Raw genomic sequence first — 16114 nt, 5'->3', positions numbered from 1 at the left:
AATGGGTTTAATGGTTGGGTTACAGATCAGGCTAATAGTTTCTCTGAAACAGGTGAAGACTCTGGAACAGAACAAGACCATTGAGGAGCTCCAGCGAGCCTTTGCAGCAACTGAAAAGATCAAAGACAAAGCAGCCCAGAAGGTGGTGACCATGAAGGCAGAGCTCGACCACAGAGATTCAGAGGACAAGGAGGCGAAGGAGAGGGCACACTTCATGATGGAGGCCATGACCAATGAGTTGAGGACTGTTAAAAGAGCCCTGGAAGAGGTGGCCAAGAGAGAGAAGAAGGTAAGAGACAGTCTAGCTCTGTGACTACAGTAAGTGCTGGCTTTAAGAGCTGGAACATCTGAGAAAGCTAAAAAACTATGCGGTCACTTGAACAGAGAAAAATTACTAAACTGAAAGTCATTAATCCTGACTTACTTTATGTTTCTATCAAGTTTTAATTGCCACATTCCTGCTTTAGTTCAACTTGTCAGATAAAAAACAGCCCTGAGGATGTGCTGGATTTGAGACGGAAGTGTTGGCACTTGATAAAAAGATACAGAAACCTGACGGACTGCCTCTGATTAATTTAATGGACTAACTAACCACACAATCTAAGGAGTGCAGAGGAGTGTTGTAGTTAGAGGCGATGAAATCACCCAGTGTAGGTGTCCATATGGCAGCCACTCAAGACGATTCATAACAGAACTTTATTTGTGGACAGTTTTATCCCAGTGGTTCAGGATGCTAAGGATCTAAAGTTAATTTAAAAAAAAAGTTGTTACTTTCCCCGTGTAATTTGCAGTGATGGCCAACAACACAAATTTAATCACGTGTTTTCATGCTGAACAGAGATAACGTTACTAAAATAATAGGTGTCTATGTCAACCAATGCAGCACAACAGCAAACAATATCAAAAAGGTCTGTGAAAAAAAATGTTACTCATATCCCATAATCCACATATCAAGTCGTCCTGATGGATGCTCACAATGTTTCAAACACATGTATTCTTACTGAAATATTGATACATAAATCATCTCCCCGAACGGAAAAGCAACACACTCAGATGCAACTGAGCATTTGAACTGTACACCCACCTCCTGTCATTTCATTTATATTGTGAACATGGTGAACACAGCCCCAAGAGGATGTGTCCGTTCCTCCGAAAACCCCTCTTGAACAGTGATACAATGGGAAACAAACACAGCTTTTCATCTCTTCTTTGTGGATCAGCTGCTAGCCTGCTGCTGCATCTCACGTGGAGATTCGAACATTTAAAAGACCGCACCGTGGCTGTCCTAGTATCTTACTGCCTTGTCTCTCTTTCCCCAAACATCCTCTGCCTTATTCATTATGCTTTATTATGCTCTACTCAAATAAAGCGTCTGTTTCTTGAAAGCCCTGAATGAACCTGTGCAACTCTGTGACCCAAGCGTGACAATAGTCACGTCCACAACTGGAGTGTGGCAGGTTTACTTAGTACAAGTCTGCGAGCATCCGCAGGTGAATTGACCTTCTAATTGTAGAAGCATCTCGAATACACAAGTGTGAGGCAAAGTCTTCACTTGCTTTTCACTAACTTTTAATCTGCAGTTCACCTGTCTCACAGTGCATACTGTTTGCTGGTATCAAATGAAGCACAATGTTAGCCAATGAGTAAACTGCTACTGGGTTGGACTCTTGACCAATGAATTAGGAGGAGAGGCGGGTCTTCATTTCAAATTCTCAAGAATTTCTCAGCGCTTTCCATCCCTGTTCATGACAGCGTTTTCCAGACGTGGTTTGTTTAAGAATATTTTAGTAAAAACACACGTGTTTGGGATATTGTGAGCATTTGGCTGGATGGCTTGAGATGTGGATTAAGCAACAAGAGTAATGTTAGATTTTTTTTATAATGGACGTTTTTGATATTGTTTGCTGGACACCATAGACCCCCTACTTCACCAGAAACTCTGTTATCTCCTTTCTGCATGAAAACATGAGGTAAAAGATTTTTCTCAACCGTCGCTATAAACTAAATGGGGTAAGCAACATATAAAAAATTATCATTTTGGGTGGAGGATTCCTTTAAGCAGCTATTAGCCATGGAAACACTTACAACCATTAACTCCTAGGTGGTGCACGTTAACTCATAATAATTTCTGAATTAAGTGCATTTAGTGCATTCCTCAAAGAAGCCCGAGATGTTTGTTTTTTTTTTTCTGTGTAGTAACTGCTTCATCACTCACATAACCCTTTTCTGTGTTTTTCTTTTGTAAGCTGGTTGATTTCAGAGAATTAGTTCTCCATCTGCTTGGCTTCAATATCAACACTATGTCGGTCCCGGACCATGAAGTCATTTCCCAGCTGAAGATCTTGCTCAAGGCTCAAGGAAACCTGTCCAATAAAAGTGACGGTGTTCTAACATCTCCATTCTACAATTTCAAGGCTGACTATGGAGAAAAACTGTCTGACAAAGTCAAAGTTCAGCATGTGGCTACAGAAAAGAGAAGTGGCAAAGCTAACCGATCAACCAAGTGGTGAAATGGAGCAAGATAACCTAATCACATTAAGTCCTGCAGTAAAAATTTAAAAAAAGAAAGAAATCTGGCAGTGTATTTCATTCAAGATTTGTGTGCGGAAAGTTGTACATCATTAAAAAATCGCTCAAAAACAAATTGCAGAAGTATGCTGTCTCATTAAGATTTTCCATTAGAAGTTATATCTTTTGGCAAAAGCCACAGAAAAAAAAGTTAATTCAAACAAACCAAACTTAATGCAAATCTTTCCCAGTTCAGATGTAAATGGCAATGGGTGAAAATATCAGGTCAGCCACATAAATGAGGCTAATTCAGAGATGCTACAGCCCACCCTCAAAGCAAGGGGTATTCCTCTCTTAGATGAATGGATGGAGTATCAGTGGAAGGACCCCAGCACTCTCTTCCCCTCACTTTGTTCATTTTGCCTACAAGCTTGAAATATACAGTATACAGAATCCCACCAAGTACTCTAAATACAGACTGAAACACATTATTATAATTACTATTCTTACAAGTGGCATGCACTTTGTGTCTCTGTGATGCTTTTTAATTGCTCTGGGAAAGCAAAGGTGTGCATATTGTTAAGATGAGCGCATTCCGGGGTATCTTATCATGACTATCTACCACCCTACTGACATAGTCTACATGAACGGAGCATTGTTCCAAGCCATACACTCCACCATGGACACTCCATCTGTCCATCCATCCATCTACTCTCTGTACTTGCTTTGTCCCATTCAGGGCCATGGGAGCCAGAGCTCACCTCACTCAGCATTAGCAGCAGTCAGCCATGGAAAAGACCCCTGAATGGAGTGCCAGCCCATCACATGGTGTGCCCACACACACACACGCATACACAGACATACCTTCCAACACAGGACCATTCCAGAGGTGCCAGCCGGCTCATTCTGTTGGCATCCAGGATACATAAGGAATACCGGAGAACCCCTACAGACATGGTGAGAACATTCCAATACTACTAGCACTGCAAAAACTATTATTTTTTAATCTACTCTCTATATATAAAATCCTAAGCCTAAAAGTACAACAGTGACGTTTTTATGTCACACTTTGAAATCGGACTTATTTTAAGGCCTACATATATATGTTTGGTATCATTCTTTTCAGAATTTATCAAACTTTAATGTGATGTTGTTAGATTTTCAGATTCGTATACCTTTTTTAAATTATAAACTAAAAAGTATCAAGAACACATGTCCCGCGAAATGGGACTTTGTGCCAAAAGATTTAACCATGCCCGGGGCCGGAAATAAAACACAAAGAGTAGGACAGCTGCTGTACAGGCTTTTAAATGTTCAAAGCACTGCACAAGATGCAGATCACGTGGAACAGCAGCAGCAGCAAACCAGCAGCTGATCGAACAAAGAGGGGGTAAAAAAAAAAACAATTTGTTACCCATTGTGTCACCATTTAAAAGGGGGTTTCGGAGAAGCCGCCGCGTCTCCTTGGGGTGCGTTCAGCCTCCCTCTTCACAATGCCAGCAGCAGAGACGCAAAGCGAGCAGGGTGGAACCCCCTAGTAATATATATTATTTAAATAAATCATATAATAAAATTGTTATGTACCTTTTCATATAACAAAGCAACAAATTAATGCTTTGATTTATGTAAAATTGCAACATATCCTCAGCGACTGCTCAAAAGCTGTGGGAGACAGTCACTATCATTGGCGACACAACCAGCTGCTAAAAGTAGTGGCGGATATGGATTCCTTGACCATCCTCGTCAGCAAGCATTATCGCCTACCTAGCAGGATCATCTTTGTGAGGGCAGCTGAACAGCCCTGTTTACAGTCCAAATCACGGGCAGACCTACATAGTTCAGTCTGCGCAAGACTGGCAGCTAATGGTAAACACATTAAGTTCCTTACGTACATCATAATTAAATATATATCTATATAAAATAGATATAGTTGCACTGCCAGAAGACACGAAACAACTAGTAATCATAGAACTCACTGTGCTCTGGGAGGATCGTATGGACGTATGGAGAATTCATACGAAAGGAAGTATGCAAAGTGCATGGACCTTCTGGAGCAGTGCTGGAGACAAGAATGGCGAGCTTGTTTCCCACCAGTGGAAGTGTTTTGTAGGGCTTTTGCCAGCCATTCACCCTTCAGAGCCTTCACTCTGCAAGGCATGACAGGGTTGGAAAAAAGGAGAGCAACCAGAGCCATCACAGAAACCTCAGTTAGAGCCTCAAGATGGCTCTGGATAAAGAGGAGCAATCTGTGGACCATAACTTATGGGATGCAGATTGGGGACTGATCAACAACAACAACAATATTTATTTATATAGCACATTTTCATACAAATGATGTAGCTCAAAGTGCTTTACAGGGTGAAGAAAGAGAAAAAAAAGTCAAAATATAAAAATAAAATTAGGCAATACTAATTAACATAGAATAAAATTAAGGTCCGATAGCCAGGGAGGACAGAAAAAACAAAAAAATAACTCCAGACGGCTGGAGAAAAAACATACAAAATCAGCAGGGGTTCCGCGGCCACGAGACCATCCAGCCCCCTCTAGACATTCTACTTAACATAAATGATCTCAATCAGTCCTCATGGTTTTCAGACTTCACATGGAAGAATTAGACGATGATGGTCATGTGGACCTCTGGCCTTCAATCCATCAATGTAGGGACATCATGGTGTTTTGATCAGGTGGTGGTGGTGCAGATCACCACCACAGAAAAAATGGAAAAAGAACAGCAGAGAAAGTAGGGGTTAGCATGGATTTCAGAGCCACCATGAATGATAATGATAATTAAATGCATATACAGAATATCAGGGTTAAACTAAAATGAAGCTATGAGAAAGCCATGTTAAAATAATGAGTTTTTAGCTGTTCTTTAAAGTGCTCCACCGTATTAGCCTGGCGAATTTCTGTTGATAAGCTATTCCAGATTTTAGGTGTATAACAGCAGAAGGCCACCTCACCACTTCTTTTAAGTTAAGCTCTTGGAATTCTAAGTAGACACTCATTTGAAGATCAAAGGGTACGATTTGGAGTGTAAGGTGAAAGGCAATCCGAAATATAGGATGGAGTGAGATTATTTAAGGCTTTGTAAACCATAAGCAGTATTTTAAAGTCAATTCTAAATGGCACAGGTAACCAATGTAGTGGAGAGATGTGCTCAGATTTTCTTTTCTGATTTAAGATTCTAACAGCTGCATTCTGCGCTAGTTGCAATCGATTGATATCTTCTTTGGGTAGTCCTGAGAGGAGTGCATTACAGTAATCAAGACGATTGAAAACAAAAGCATGAACTAACTTCTCAGCATCTTGCAAAGTTGCAAAGTGATCATCCCTGGCTGCCCAGTGACCCCAAGATACATCACTGATGATGCGTCCCGGTGCATCTGTAGGATGTACTCGTATTTCACCATCAATTTGAAATTCAAATAAAGTGTTGCTGCTCTTTTGCGTTCATTAGTCAAATATGCATTGCCTTCAACAGCATACTGGAAAAAGCTATGCAACCTTCTTCACCATCAGGGTTTTGTTTTCTCTTAAGTGACTGATAAACCAAGCAGGTTTTGACATCTGAGCCAAGTAATGTGACTGCCTTAAGGCAAAATTGGGATCTAATTGAGATGAAGTGAAATGGATGCCTGAAAGCAAACACCTGTAACAACTTCACAGTATTTTCTACCAGCTGTTCCCAATAAAAAATTGTGTGGACTATCTGATCTGGTAAACCTTCATTATTTATTTAGTTATTGATTCACTATAGCAATTTACAAATCACATTAAATTCGATAGATTTATGGTTTGTCCATGGGAACTTCAGGTCAAAAGACAAGCTAAATGTTGGGGTGCCAAACCGGCTCTCCCCGCTTACTTGGAAAAACAAAATTAAGAAGTGCTTAATGGCAGAGTTCAAGCAAAAAAATATCACCCTCTGGTGTTCTAACAAATAAAGATGCTACCTACCAAGGCTTCTTGCAGGTTCTTTCGTTGTGATTGCAGGAGTTCTGTCTCCTCCACTCTCCAGTAAATGAGTGACGCCTCCCTCCAGTCAGCTGGTCTTGAGACAGGAAGGGGCGGAGTCAGTTGCCATCACTGGGTGGTTTTCTCAGCACTGTGGATACAAAGAAAGACAACACAATTAGCAGCAGTGCCTGCCCTTGGCCCATACTTGGATTCTGACAACACATGCGTGACACCTGGTAGGTGAAGTGACCAAACTCATTATTTGGGTCCTGGGACCACATTAACATCCATACATTGTGCAAACTTGTTTTATCAATTTTTTTGGATAAGCAAGACCCAAAGATACTGGCACATGGCAGTAATCAACCCTAGACAGGGTGCCAGTCATTCACATACTCAAACAGTTACCCGTTAACCTAACCTGCACAGCACAAGAATGTGGGAGGAAATCTAAAAATCCCTAAACAAAATTCACACAAACACATGAAGAAGATTCAAACACACAGTAACCTGGAACTGTGTGGTGGCAGCACCACCCCACTCCATGTCTTATACCATACCAGCGAAACACACCCTTTGCCAAGACCCACTTTCCATTCAATGATCCATCCATCCATCATTATTTGCTTTTGCGTTTATTTGCTCAGCAGACACTTTTATCCAAAGTGACTCACAAGGAACAAGTGTTACACGACAACATTACAAAATTATCATCACATGTGAAGATCTCAGGACAAAATGCAAGTGAGTTACACTTCTCTGCATCATCAAACCCACTTAATGATGTTTAGGTGCCCTGTATGGGGTGGAAGAACCATGTTGAAGGCTGTAAGCTTCATTTGGTGTGGTCTCACCTTCTTGCCATTGCCTGGTCAACTTGTTTGGGGGTATGGATTTCTCAATTAACCTGGAAACCCCACCTATGAGGACGTGCCCACTTTTAAGACATATTTGGGTCTCATCTCCTGAAAGTTTCCATATTTTTTGGCTACTCAAAATAAGGGCCACAAGTTAGGACTTTGACTAATGCAGAAAGCTGATTTACCCCCACAGTGTGGTCTCAACCCACTAGGCATTAACATTCAGTAAGTCTACCTGCAACCCACCTCCCTCCCAGACAATAAGCAACTAACCATCTTCTGAAAAAAAATATGCTTTACATATGCAGGCCCTGAACACTAAAAGCACGCAATTTCTCCAGTAAACAGAAAGTAGGCTTGTTATCCCCACAGGACATCTACTCCTTGGCAGAGGGTGAGTCGACAGAGAAAGAGATTAATTTGGAACCCCTAGCTGCTCAAATAGAATGCTGATAAGAAAATTACTGAGAACAACCTAATAAAACATTTACTATTCCATGTTTTCTGGGAAATGAGGAGCTCGTACAAGCGGAGCTCCACGAGTGAATATCCAGTGTAAATTAAATAGAGCGCGGACTTTCAGCAAGAATCATGTGAATGCTGTAGAAAAGAAAGAAATAAAAGGCCCTGACTGAGCATTGTTAAAGGCTGCCCGCCTTTCAGTATAGGTGCACTGGAAATGTACTTCTTCATCTTCTTCTTCCATTCACACCTTGCTGTCTAATCTGATGGACGCCACACTTTCCATACCCCGCTGCTAGCTTCACAAGGGAGCACCCAGCAGTGATCTCAATATGCCAGAATGGCCTGTCATACTGTCCCCAGCCAGCAGGGGTCAACAAAGTGCTGTTTTTGTGAAGAGAAGCCTTTTAGAGGATTTGCTTTGGATGGGAGAATAAGATGGCACCATGAGGCAACAATGTGAAGAGAGGCAACTTTATAAATTTATGATACATCCTGAAGGGAGACATAAAATAGGCCTTTCCGCCTTTTGTTCATAGTGCCAAATAGAGGTGACTAGCGAGTACACGTCTTAAATGATGTAAGGAAACAATCAACTTCAGTGATTCATTGGTGGGGATTGTGTTTTATAGTTCAGAGTCTGAGCCTTCCCAAGGCTTTGGTTTGTGAGGGGGGCGGGTGTGTGAATTGTGGTATTTCACTCCCACCCTTACCAATGCCACCACCACCACTAAAGCATCCACCTAAAACATTAAAATAGACATTATTATATTCATACTACAGCAGCCTCAGAACAGTTGAAAAATTATTTGAAGCACACTGACCAACTGTAAGACCCCCAGGCTACTATGAGAGGCTTTTAAGTGTTTTTTTTTTCCCTCTTCATTATGACTGCTTTTCAGAGAAAAATGTATGTAATAATTAGCGTTAGACATCTGTTTCAATTTTATTTCAACACATGTATTTTATATGTGTTGTAAGAGTCAAGGGGGAGAGGAGCCAACATCATCAATCTGCTACAGGCCCATCTTACTATAAGCCACCCTGCCTTCCCAGCTTAGCAGACAAACTGTAGACCCTAAATGACCGCATTAAGGTGGATGGGACTTGTTTGGTTGACCAGCTTCCTAAATGACAAGGAACTCATTATAGCGAAGCAAACCCACGTAAAGTTGATTCCAACTTAATTCTGCCGAGATGGGCTCAAGTCTCCCTCCCAACCTCCAACCCTAAAACTGAGACTTGAATGGACAGATTCTCTCCCATGTGCTTGATTCTGGAATCCCCCCCATTCTCACTTTAGCTTCTCCCTTTATGATCTTAGCTTAAGCTACAAATCATAAAAGCATGAAGTCCATCTTGTTATTTATTTTTTTCTTTTCTTCTTTGGTGTGTGTGAGGTAAGAATTGTTACTTTTAACTTCTCTGGCGTAAAATTATTGTCGTCTGGTTCCCCCCACCTTCAGTCATAAACTTGCCCCCTTTGGTTGTCCAAGATGTGTGACCTCAGACGATGTCAAGCAATTGGGCGCTAGTAAATGCGGGGTGCCCCCACCCCAATGGAATGGGAGATCACATGTCAAAGGGTTTGGGGGCAGAGCGCCCTGCCAGCGATTCTTCAGGAAACGGTTAAGTCATCGGGACAAATGTTAAGGTCTTTCTTCCAGCGATGGCAAGACTTCACACCACTCTGTTCCACCTCATCACCCTCACAAAGGAATAAGCACTTGTTTGCTGTAAATCATCTTAACGTTAAATGAAGAAATAAAACAAAGAAGCCATTAGTGCTATGAGACTCGCCCGCTCGCTAACTCTACCCAGACCTCTTTTTTATGTTTTTGAATAAATAAAATTCACTGTAATGATTCTTATCTGGAAACCAAATACCGATGTGGAGTTTGAATGTGGCCATTAAACCCCCCTCCCAGAAGAGACCCTGCTTGAACTTTCTTTTACATTGCTCAGCGCTTAAAAATTACATTTGAGGCCTGGAAATGGAGTACAGCTAATTGGGAAAAGCAAGACTTAAACTGGCAATTTACCTGTTTCACAAGCACAAATATCTTTCAAAAGTTATGGAGGTGAGGTACAGGATCTGCACCTGCTGACGTTTCCCTGGGGTCCTCATTTTACCTAACAACATGTAAGGTCCATATAGATTATAGCCAAACACTGCACTGAGAAGACACCCCACACTTCATTCAGTGGATCGTTTTTAGTTCTCATTCTAGGGAGGGCTTCACAATTCACATTTTAATATGTGGAGCCTTTGACCCTAATGGGATGGCCATGTAGTTTCAGATATGCCGCATGCGGAACATACCATCGAGGTCTCTCTTATGCCTTTGTTTCCATCCTCTCCATGGATAATGGAACTTGACAGGTGGGTAACTCCTGTGCCATTCTTTTAACTGCTCAATATGGGTCATCATTTTCCATCCATTGTTAAAACCAATTACTCCAGTTCAAGTTTGAATTCAGGAGGGTTATATCATGACAGGAATCAGCCCTAGACATCGCAGGGCACCTTTCGTTCCCTTAACCTGTCATATTAATGTCAAATTAACTTCTAATGCAGATCTACCATTGTTGCACAATGTACCCAGTTTGTCTGTTTACCCCTAAATTGAGATGAAACCTTTCCCACTCCCTCGATCAAAACAATCAATGCCACACCTCCTGTGGTCTTCATGGGCTTGAGGAAGGAGTCAGATGATCTGCAAAGGATTAGAGTCAAGATGTGTGATAGTGAGAGAAAACTGTCTGAACGTTGCTTAAAATGCATGCATCATCTGAGGAACCAGGGACACTCAAAAATGAGATTACTAAAACTGAACATTAAATACTATTTATTTGTTTGATTCCTTTGTCTATTGTCACATATGCGGGCATGGGAGGTAGCAACAGGGTCTGGTTACTTCTGAAGCACTCAGATGCTGGGTTAATCAGGTGCACTAATGCCTTCTCTGATTCCTTGCAGGAACAAATAAGAGCTAACCACTTCCTTCCGGCTACAGAGCACACCCCTGATGAAATCATTTCCTCCCTCCTCATTAGATGATCAACCACTTCCTTCCTCACCACTATAAAGAACCAGCAACTGACACCTGCGACAGTCTTGTATTGGACTCATTCCTATGAGGTTACTCAGTACTAACAATCACTCCTTTTTCCATTGCAGCGAAAGTTATAATATACGGAGCAGATCTCCCTAAACCTTTATGTTTTGTCCTGGTCTTTCTACACTATCTACCCATTTACCAAAAAAAAACTCATTCAGTTCAGGGGTGCAAGAAGCAGCTGCCTATCCCAGCACTTCTGAACACAAGACAAGAACCAACTCTGGACAGCATGTCAGTTCCTAACAGGGTCCGCACCCACACTCACATTCACAATCACTCACACTGGGGCAATGTTAAGTTGCCATCTTACCTAACAAAATCATATAATCTGGAGAGAAAATTGGAGTATCAGTGAAAACACCAGGAGAACATGCCAACTCCACACAAGTAGTGCTAAGGGCAGGATTAATAAGCAAAGTCTGGGCTGTTTTTCTCCTCTCTATCCAATCACTGCACAAATGCTGCATGCTTCATGTCACATTGCAATGACCTTCTCCATTTATCATTGACCTTTTCAATTAACCAGACCACCTACAATCAGTGCTGGCTTAAGGGTACATGGTGCCCTTCACTATGGTAGTTGGTTGCTCCCCCTTGTAGTTCATCATTCAATCAGTCAGTCAATTTCTTTGTCCTGAACTGGGCCACAGGGGTTTGCTGGAGCCTATGCCAGCTCGCATAGGATGCAGGACAGGGAACAAATCCTGGACAGGGAACCAGTGCACCACAGGGCACACACACACGCCGAGCACACACTAGCAGCCCATTCATATTTGTATGTGAATTCAAAAAGCAAGGGGAGGGGGGCAGCTGGGGCTTCTTGGAGTGGGTTCATACTTGTATATGAAATTGAAGGGGGAGAACTTTGAAGATTTCAGCATGTTCATTCATGTCTATGAAATCAAAGAGCAGAGGGTTGAGATGGGGGACACCCAACTGAAGTTGGAGCGTGTTCATATTTGAATTGACATTCTTTAGAAGAGTGTGTGGGGGTGTTTGACAATGCCTTGATGCCCCCCAAGTTATAGGCACCATAACTTGAGGAACACCAAGGCATTTTCAGGCAGCCAGGCCGGTACCTACAGCCAAAGGATTCTCTTCAAGAAATTTCATAATATCCATATATTCTTCCAACAGGGTTATGGTAACCTGAGCCTAATCCCATTCCAGTAGCAATGGGCACAAGTTAGGAAACCGACTTGCTGGGGAAGGTAGTCTACCACTGGTTGCATTCACTCATACAAAGGCATTTTATGGTCTTCACTTAACCAAATATGTGCAAGTTTGATTTGAGTTATGGCCGGAAACTGGAATATTAAGAGAAAATTCACACACACGGAGAGAACCTGCAAAATCTACAAACAAGGTGAGACACAAAAATTACCAGACTTGGCTTGGGGCTTTCTTGCAAAACTGTCTGGAGATCAGCCGAACAGGAATCATAGAACTTTATCCCCTCCTACACGTCCTTTCAAACCGCCGACCGGCTAGGTATATCCTGTGAATAGCCCAGTCAGTATTTGCACAACAATTGCTACACGAGTTGTCGCTATAATGTCAGGTGAAGAAATCAAACAGCAAATCAACATCAAAGTTCTCGCAAAATTGAATAAAATGGCCAAAAAACTTAAGAAATGATAAAAACAGTGTACGGTGATAACAGTTTGTCTCGCACACAAGTTTTTGAGTGGCACAAATGTTTCAAGGAAGGACAAGAAAATGTGCCGAGGTTGAGATGGGGTAGGTGCTTCACCAAAACAATGCTCCTGCGCACAATACTTTTTCCGTAAAGCAGTTTTTGACTGAGAAAAACATTCCTGTCCTCGATCATCCTCACTATTTGCCCAATTTAGCTCCCTGTGATTTTTACTTGTTCCCGAAAATCAAAAGTGACCTGAAGAGAACACATTTTTCCTCAATGGATGAAGTGAAGACAGAAACGGCAAGCCTGTTGAAGAGCCTCAAACAAGAAGATTTCCAGCACTGTTTCAATCAATGGAAGATACATATGGAGTGGTGTATAGAGATTGGGAGGGGAAGTATATAGAAGGTGACAATGCTTAGAGTGCTGAAACTCATCAATAAATATATTTTTTAGCCAATCTGGTTATTTTTGTGTCTCACCTCGTACATACTGACAGGCCTAACATTCTAAACCTGAGTCAGTGTCACCTTGCTGCTCTAGACCTTTATCACTCATTTGAAAATTATTACACTGGGTTTCAGTTATATAGCTTACTTTGGAACCAAATGGTCATTACTGGGGGCACCACCTATCATAACTAACAGGTGGAGCTCTGTGGATAAACACAGTACACAATAAGGGATGTCTCACACAGGGCCTTTAACTTCTTGGGGAAAGGAGTTTGGTTGGCCTCTCAAATCTGCACTGATTATTTCTTTAGTAGATGAGTAGCATAATATCAATGTATAATCAAAGTGTCCAACAGCTAAGCATAAATGTAGTGGTCACCTTATTAGGTCCAAATGCCATTCTCATTTAGGTGACTGCTCAGTCACTGATACCATCATATATGTTGACTAGCCATCCCAACGCGGCTTCGCCCACGTATTAGTGAAACAGGACAGTGAGGAGGGCCCTGCCCAGCTTTCTACTCCTGAAGTCACTCTTCCCCCTCCCCTCGGCCAGCAGCCTCTGTCTTGGATTAGCGCGAATATATCGCTCCTGCAAGCGAACTATGATTCTTAACGAAATGAGAGAAGTCGCAAAATCAACCGGAATGTTCAAGCAAATTATAGAAAAAAAAGATCAAAATCCATTAAGTAGTTCTCTCGTTCACTAACTAAGAGGAGTTAAGGTTACGCCCCGAGGCAGATGCGTGAGTGAGGAGGGCCCCGCCTCCCTCCCCGTAGCTCGATGAGTCTCACTCGGATTCACGCTAATAAATTGGTACCGCAAGCAAACTATGATACTATGATACTTAGCACGATGAGAAAGCCGCAAAATCAACAGAATGTTCAAGCAAATTATAGAAAAAAACCCGCTCTAAATCTGGTAAGTAGTTCTCTCGTGAAAAGCAGACAGACATACAAGCGGGTATAAAAAACTATAAGAAATTTCACGCTTGGACCACGAAATTTTTAAAACCATTTCTATGGGCCAAGGGTAACCTACATTCCAAATTTCAAGTCCCAAGTCCTCATGATTCAGGAGATTTCGTGATGAGTGAGTCAGTGGTATTTGGCTTTTATATATAAATAATATAGATAATGCCATGAAATGTGGCTGGCAGGTACCAACAGGTCATATGAGTTGCAGTGCACAGGCCACAATTAACGATTTATGTTGCCTTGAATGCAGAAAAATCAGAGTTTTGTTTAACAAACACATCATCTCTGCTAGATTCATAATTGTATGTCTCTCAATGAAAGCAGAGTAATACTTGAATGTCACAGGGTGTTTAGAGTATTGCTGTCTCTTCATGGCAGTAGGGTATCCATTTGTAAATGGTTAATGTTTCATGCCCCAAAGCTATACAAGTCCTAAAACATTTTAATAATATGACACTGAATTCAAGTTCATGCAGTGCCCCTTTCAGCAAGGCCAGACTAAAACCCCCTCAGGTTGATCATATTTTTAACAATGCACTGTGGTATTTCTCACTGTTGATTTCAGTGTGAGACTCGATCGCTTCAGCAAGTCAGGGTGGGGGTCCCCTTTGTCTTTTCGACTCATAGATGTTCCATTGTTTCATTGAGCTGGTGGGGGACATTTGTAATAAGACCCCTTGCCATCATAGGCCCCTGGACACACACCCAGAACCCCCTAATGAGATATCCACTATTGTCACTCAGTCTAATGGAGATTTTGTAGATTCACAGCAGAGGTTCATCACCAAAAGCAACGCCAGGCAACACTTTTGACATCTTGTTCAGCATTTGATGCAATGTATTTAGAACTAACTTGCTATTACAAAGAAGAGTCTAATAAATTTAAGCAGTATGATTTTTTCTTCACATGGCTGTCCAGTTCAGTGGGCCTCAATAAGTTCTGTAGGCCTCTTTATGAACATCTATCTATGCATTTGATGTGTTGAACTCAATTTAGATTCATTGTTCACCTTGCCTTGTTATTCACTGATGTCCTCCATTTGGCAAAGAGCAGTATTTTCATTTGTTGTACATGACATGGATTCTCTTAACACCAGAGTTTGGGATGGGGAATTGCGGGGCTCATTTTAATGCTCATCTCCACCAGTCCTTCATTTTCTTAAGGTGTCTTCAACGGTGTGTCCATGAGTAATGGCTCAAGAAGAGGATTCTCTTGTCTCACACTGCCACCACAGAGCATTTCTCCTCCCAGTTTCACCTGGGCCGAGTTACAAATGTTCCCTCAGCACCTTCATGAGGTTTCACATCAGCATTTAGCCTTTCTATGTCCAAACAAATGTGCTCAGGTTATCCAGTGACACCATATTAATCCAGTGTGCTCTGTGACCGACTATCACGCCATGCCAAGTGAGGTCTTACCACAAAATTGCACACAAGTCTGTAAGAGAATGACAAGATGATGAAAAAGATTTGGGGCCCAACCCGGCACCCTGTATACTTAAATCGCAATGAAAAATCAAATAAACAGTGAAAAGGTCTTTTCAGACAAAACTTCAGAATGGAATTGGCAAAGACAGTGGAGCTTGCGGTTTTCAGTCCTCCCAGCAGGGTGGATGGACACTGGAAGAGACGTCAGTGATATCCTAGCTGTCAATCATTCCACCTTCAGAGGGAGGAAGAGATAAAGGCATTAAAACAGCGCCAACCCTTGGAGTGGAAGTATAATTACAACCATTAGAGCCCTCCAGCTGTCCCCTATGTGTACATGTGTGAAAAGTCATAAAAATCGAGACATCTGCTTCTTCTTGGAAATGGGTGTGGCAATGGGATTTTAGGAGAACTAAATAATAGCAGAAATAGGAAGCTGTACATACATGTGATAATTATGTAAAGCTGGAGGGCTGGAATCTATCAAGAGTTGATATTACCCTGGGATGCAATATATTTATGACAGGAATTAGTGTTTTTGGAAAAACAGAGTACACTCTGGTCCTATGGCCCTCTTCCAAATTGCTGTAATTCTTGTGAAAGTGTAGTCAGTTGCTGACACAAATAAAGCGCTGACCGCTTCACTAGTACGAGATAAACTATCCCAAGTAGCATTTTTCACCTTTTTGGTGTATGTTAAATGAT

At 41.7% G+C, this 16114-nt stretch overlaps 1 protein-coding gene across 1 annotated transcript in view; it reads left to right on the top strand.

Annotated features, from left to right (window-relative positions):
• Nucleotides 1-2649, top strand: part of LOC114666917 (coiled-coil domain-containing protein 170-like) — a 130400-nt gene extending 127751 nt beyond the window's left edge. The window contains exons 12-13 of the mRNA XM_028821958.2: nt 53-289; nt 2247-2649. Of these exons, the coding sequence (XP_028677791.2) occupies nt 53-289; nt 2247-2510 (501 nt within the window). The 3' untranslated portion in view covers nt 2511-2649. The remainder of the gene's footprint in view (nt 1-52; nt 290-2246) is intronic.
• Nucleotides 2650-16114: the final 13465 nt, after the last annotated feature.

Source organism: Erpetoichthys calabaricus, chromosome 16 (assembly GCF_900747795.2).
Source record: "Erpetoichthys calabaricus chromosome 16, fErpCal1.3, whole genome shotgun sequence".
Classification (NCBI taxonomy): domain Eukaryota; kingdom Metazoa; phylum Chordata; class Cladistia; order Polypteriformes; family Polypteridae; genus Erpetoichthys; species Erpetoichthys calabaricus.
This window is presented reverse-complemented; position numbering and strand designations above follow the sequence as displayed.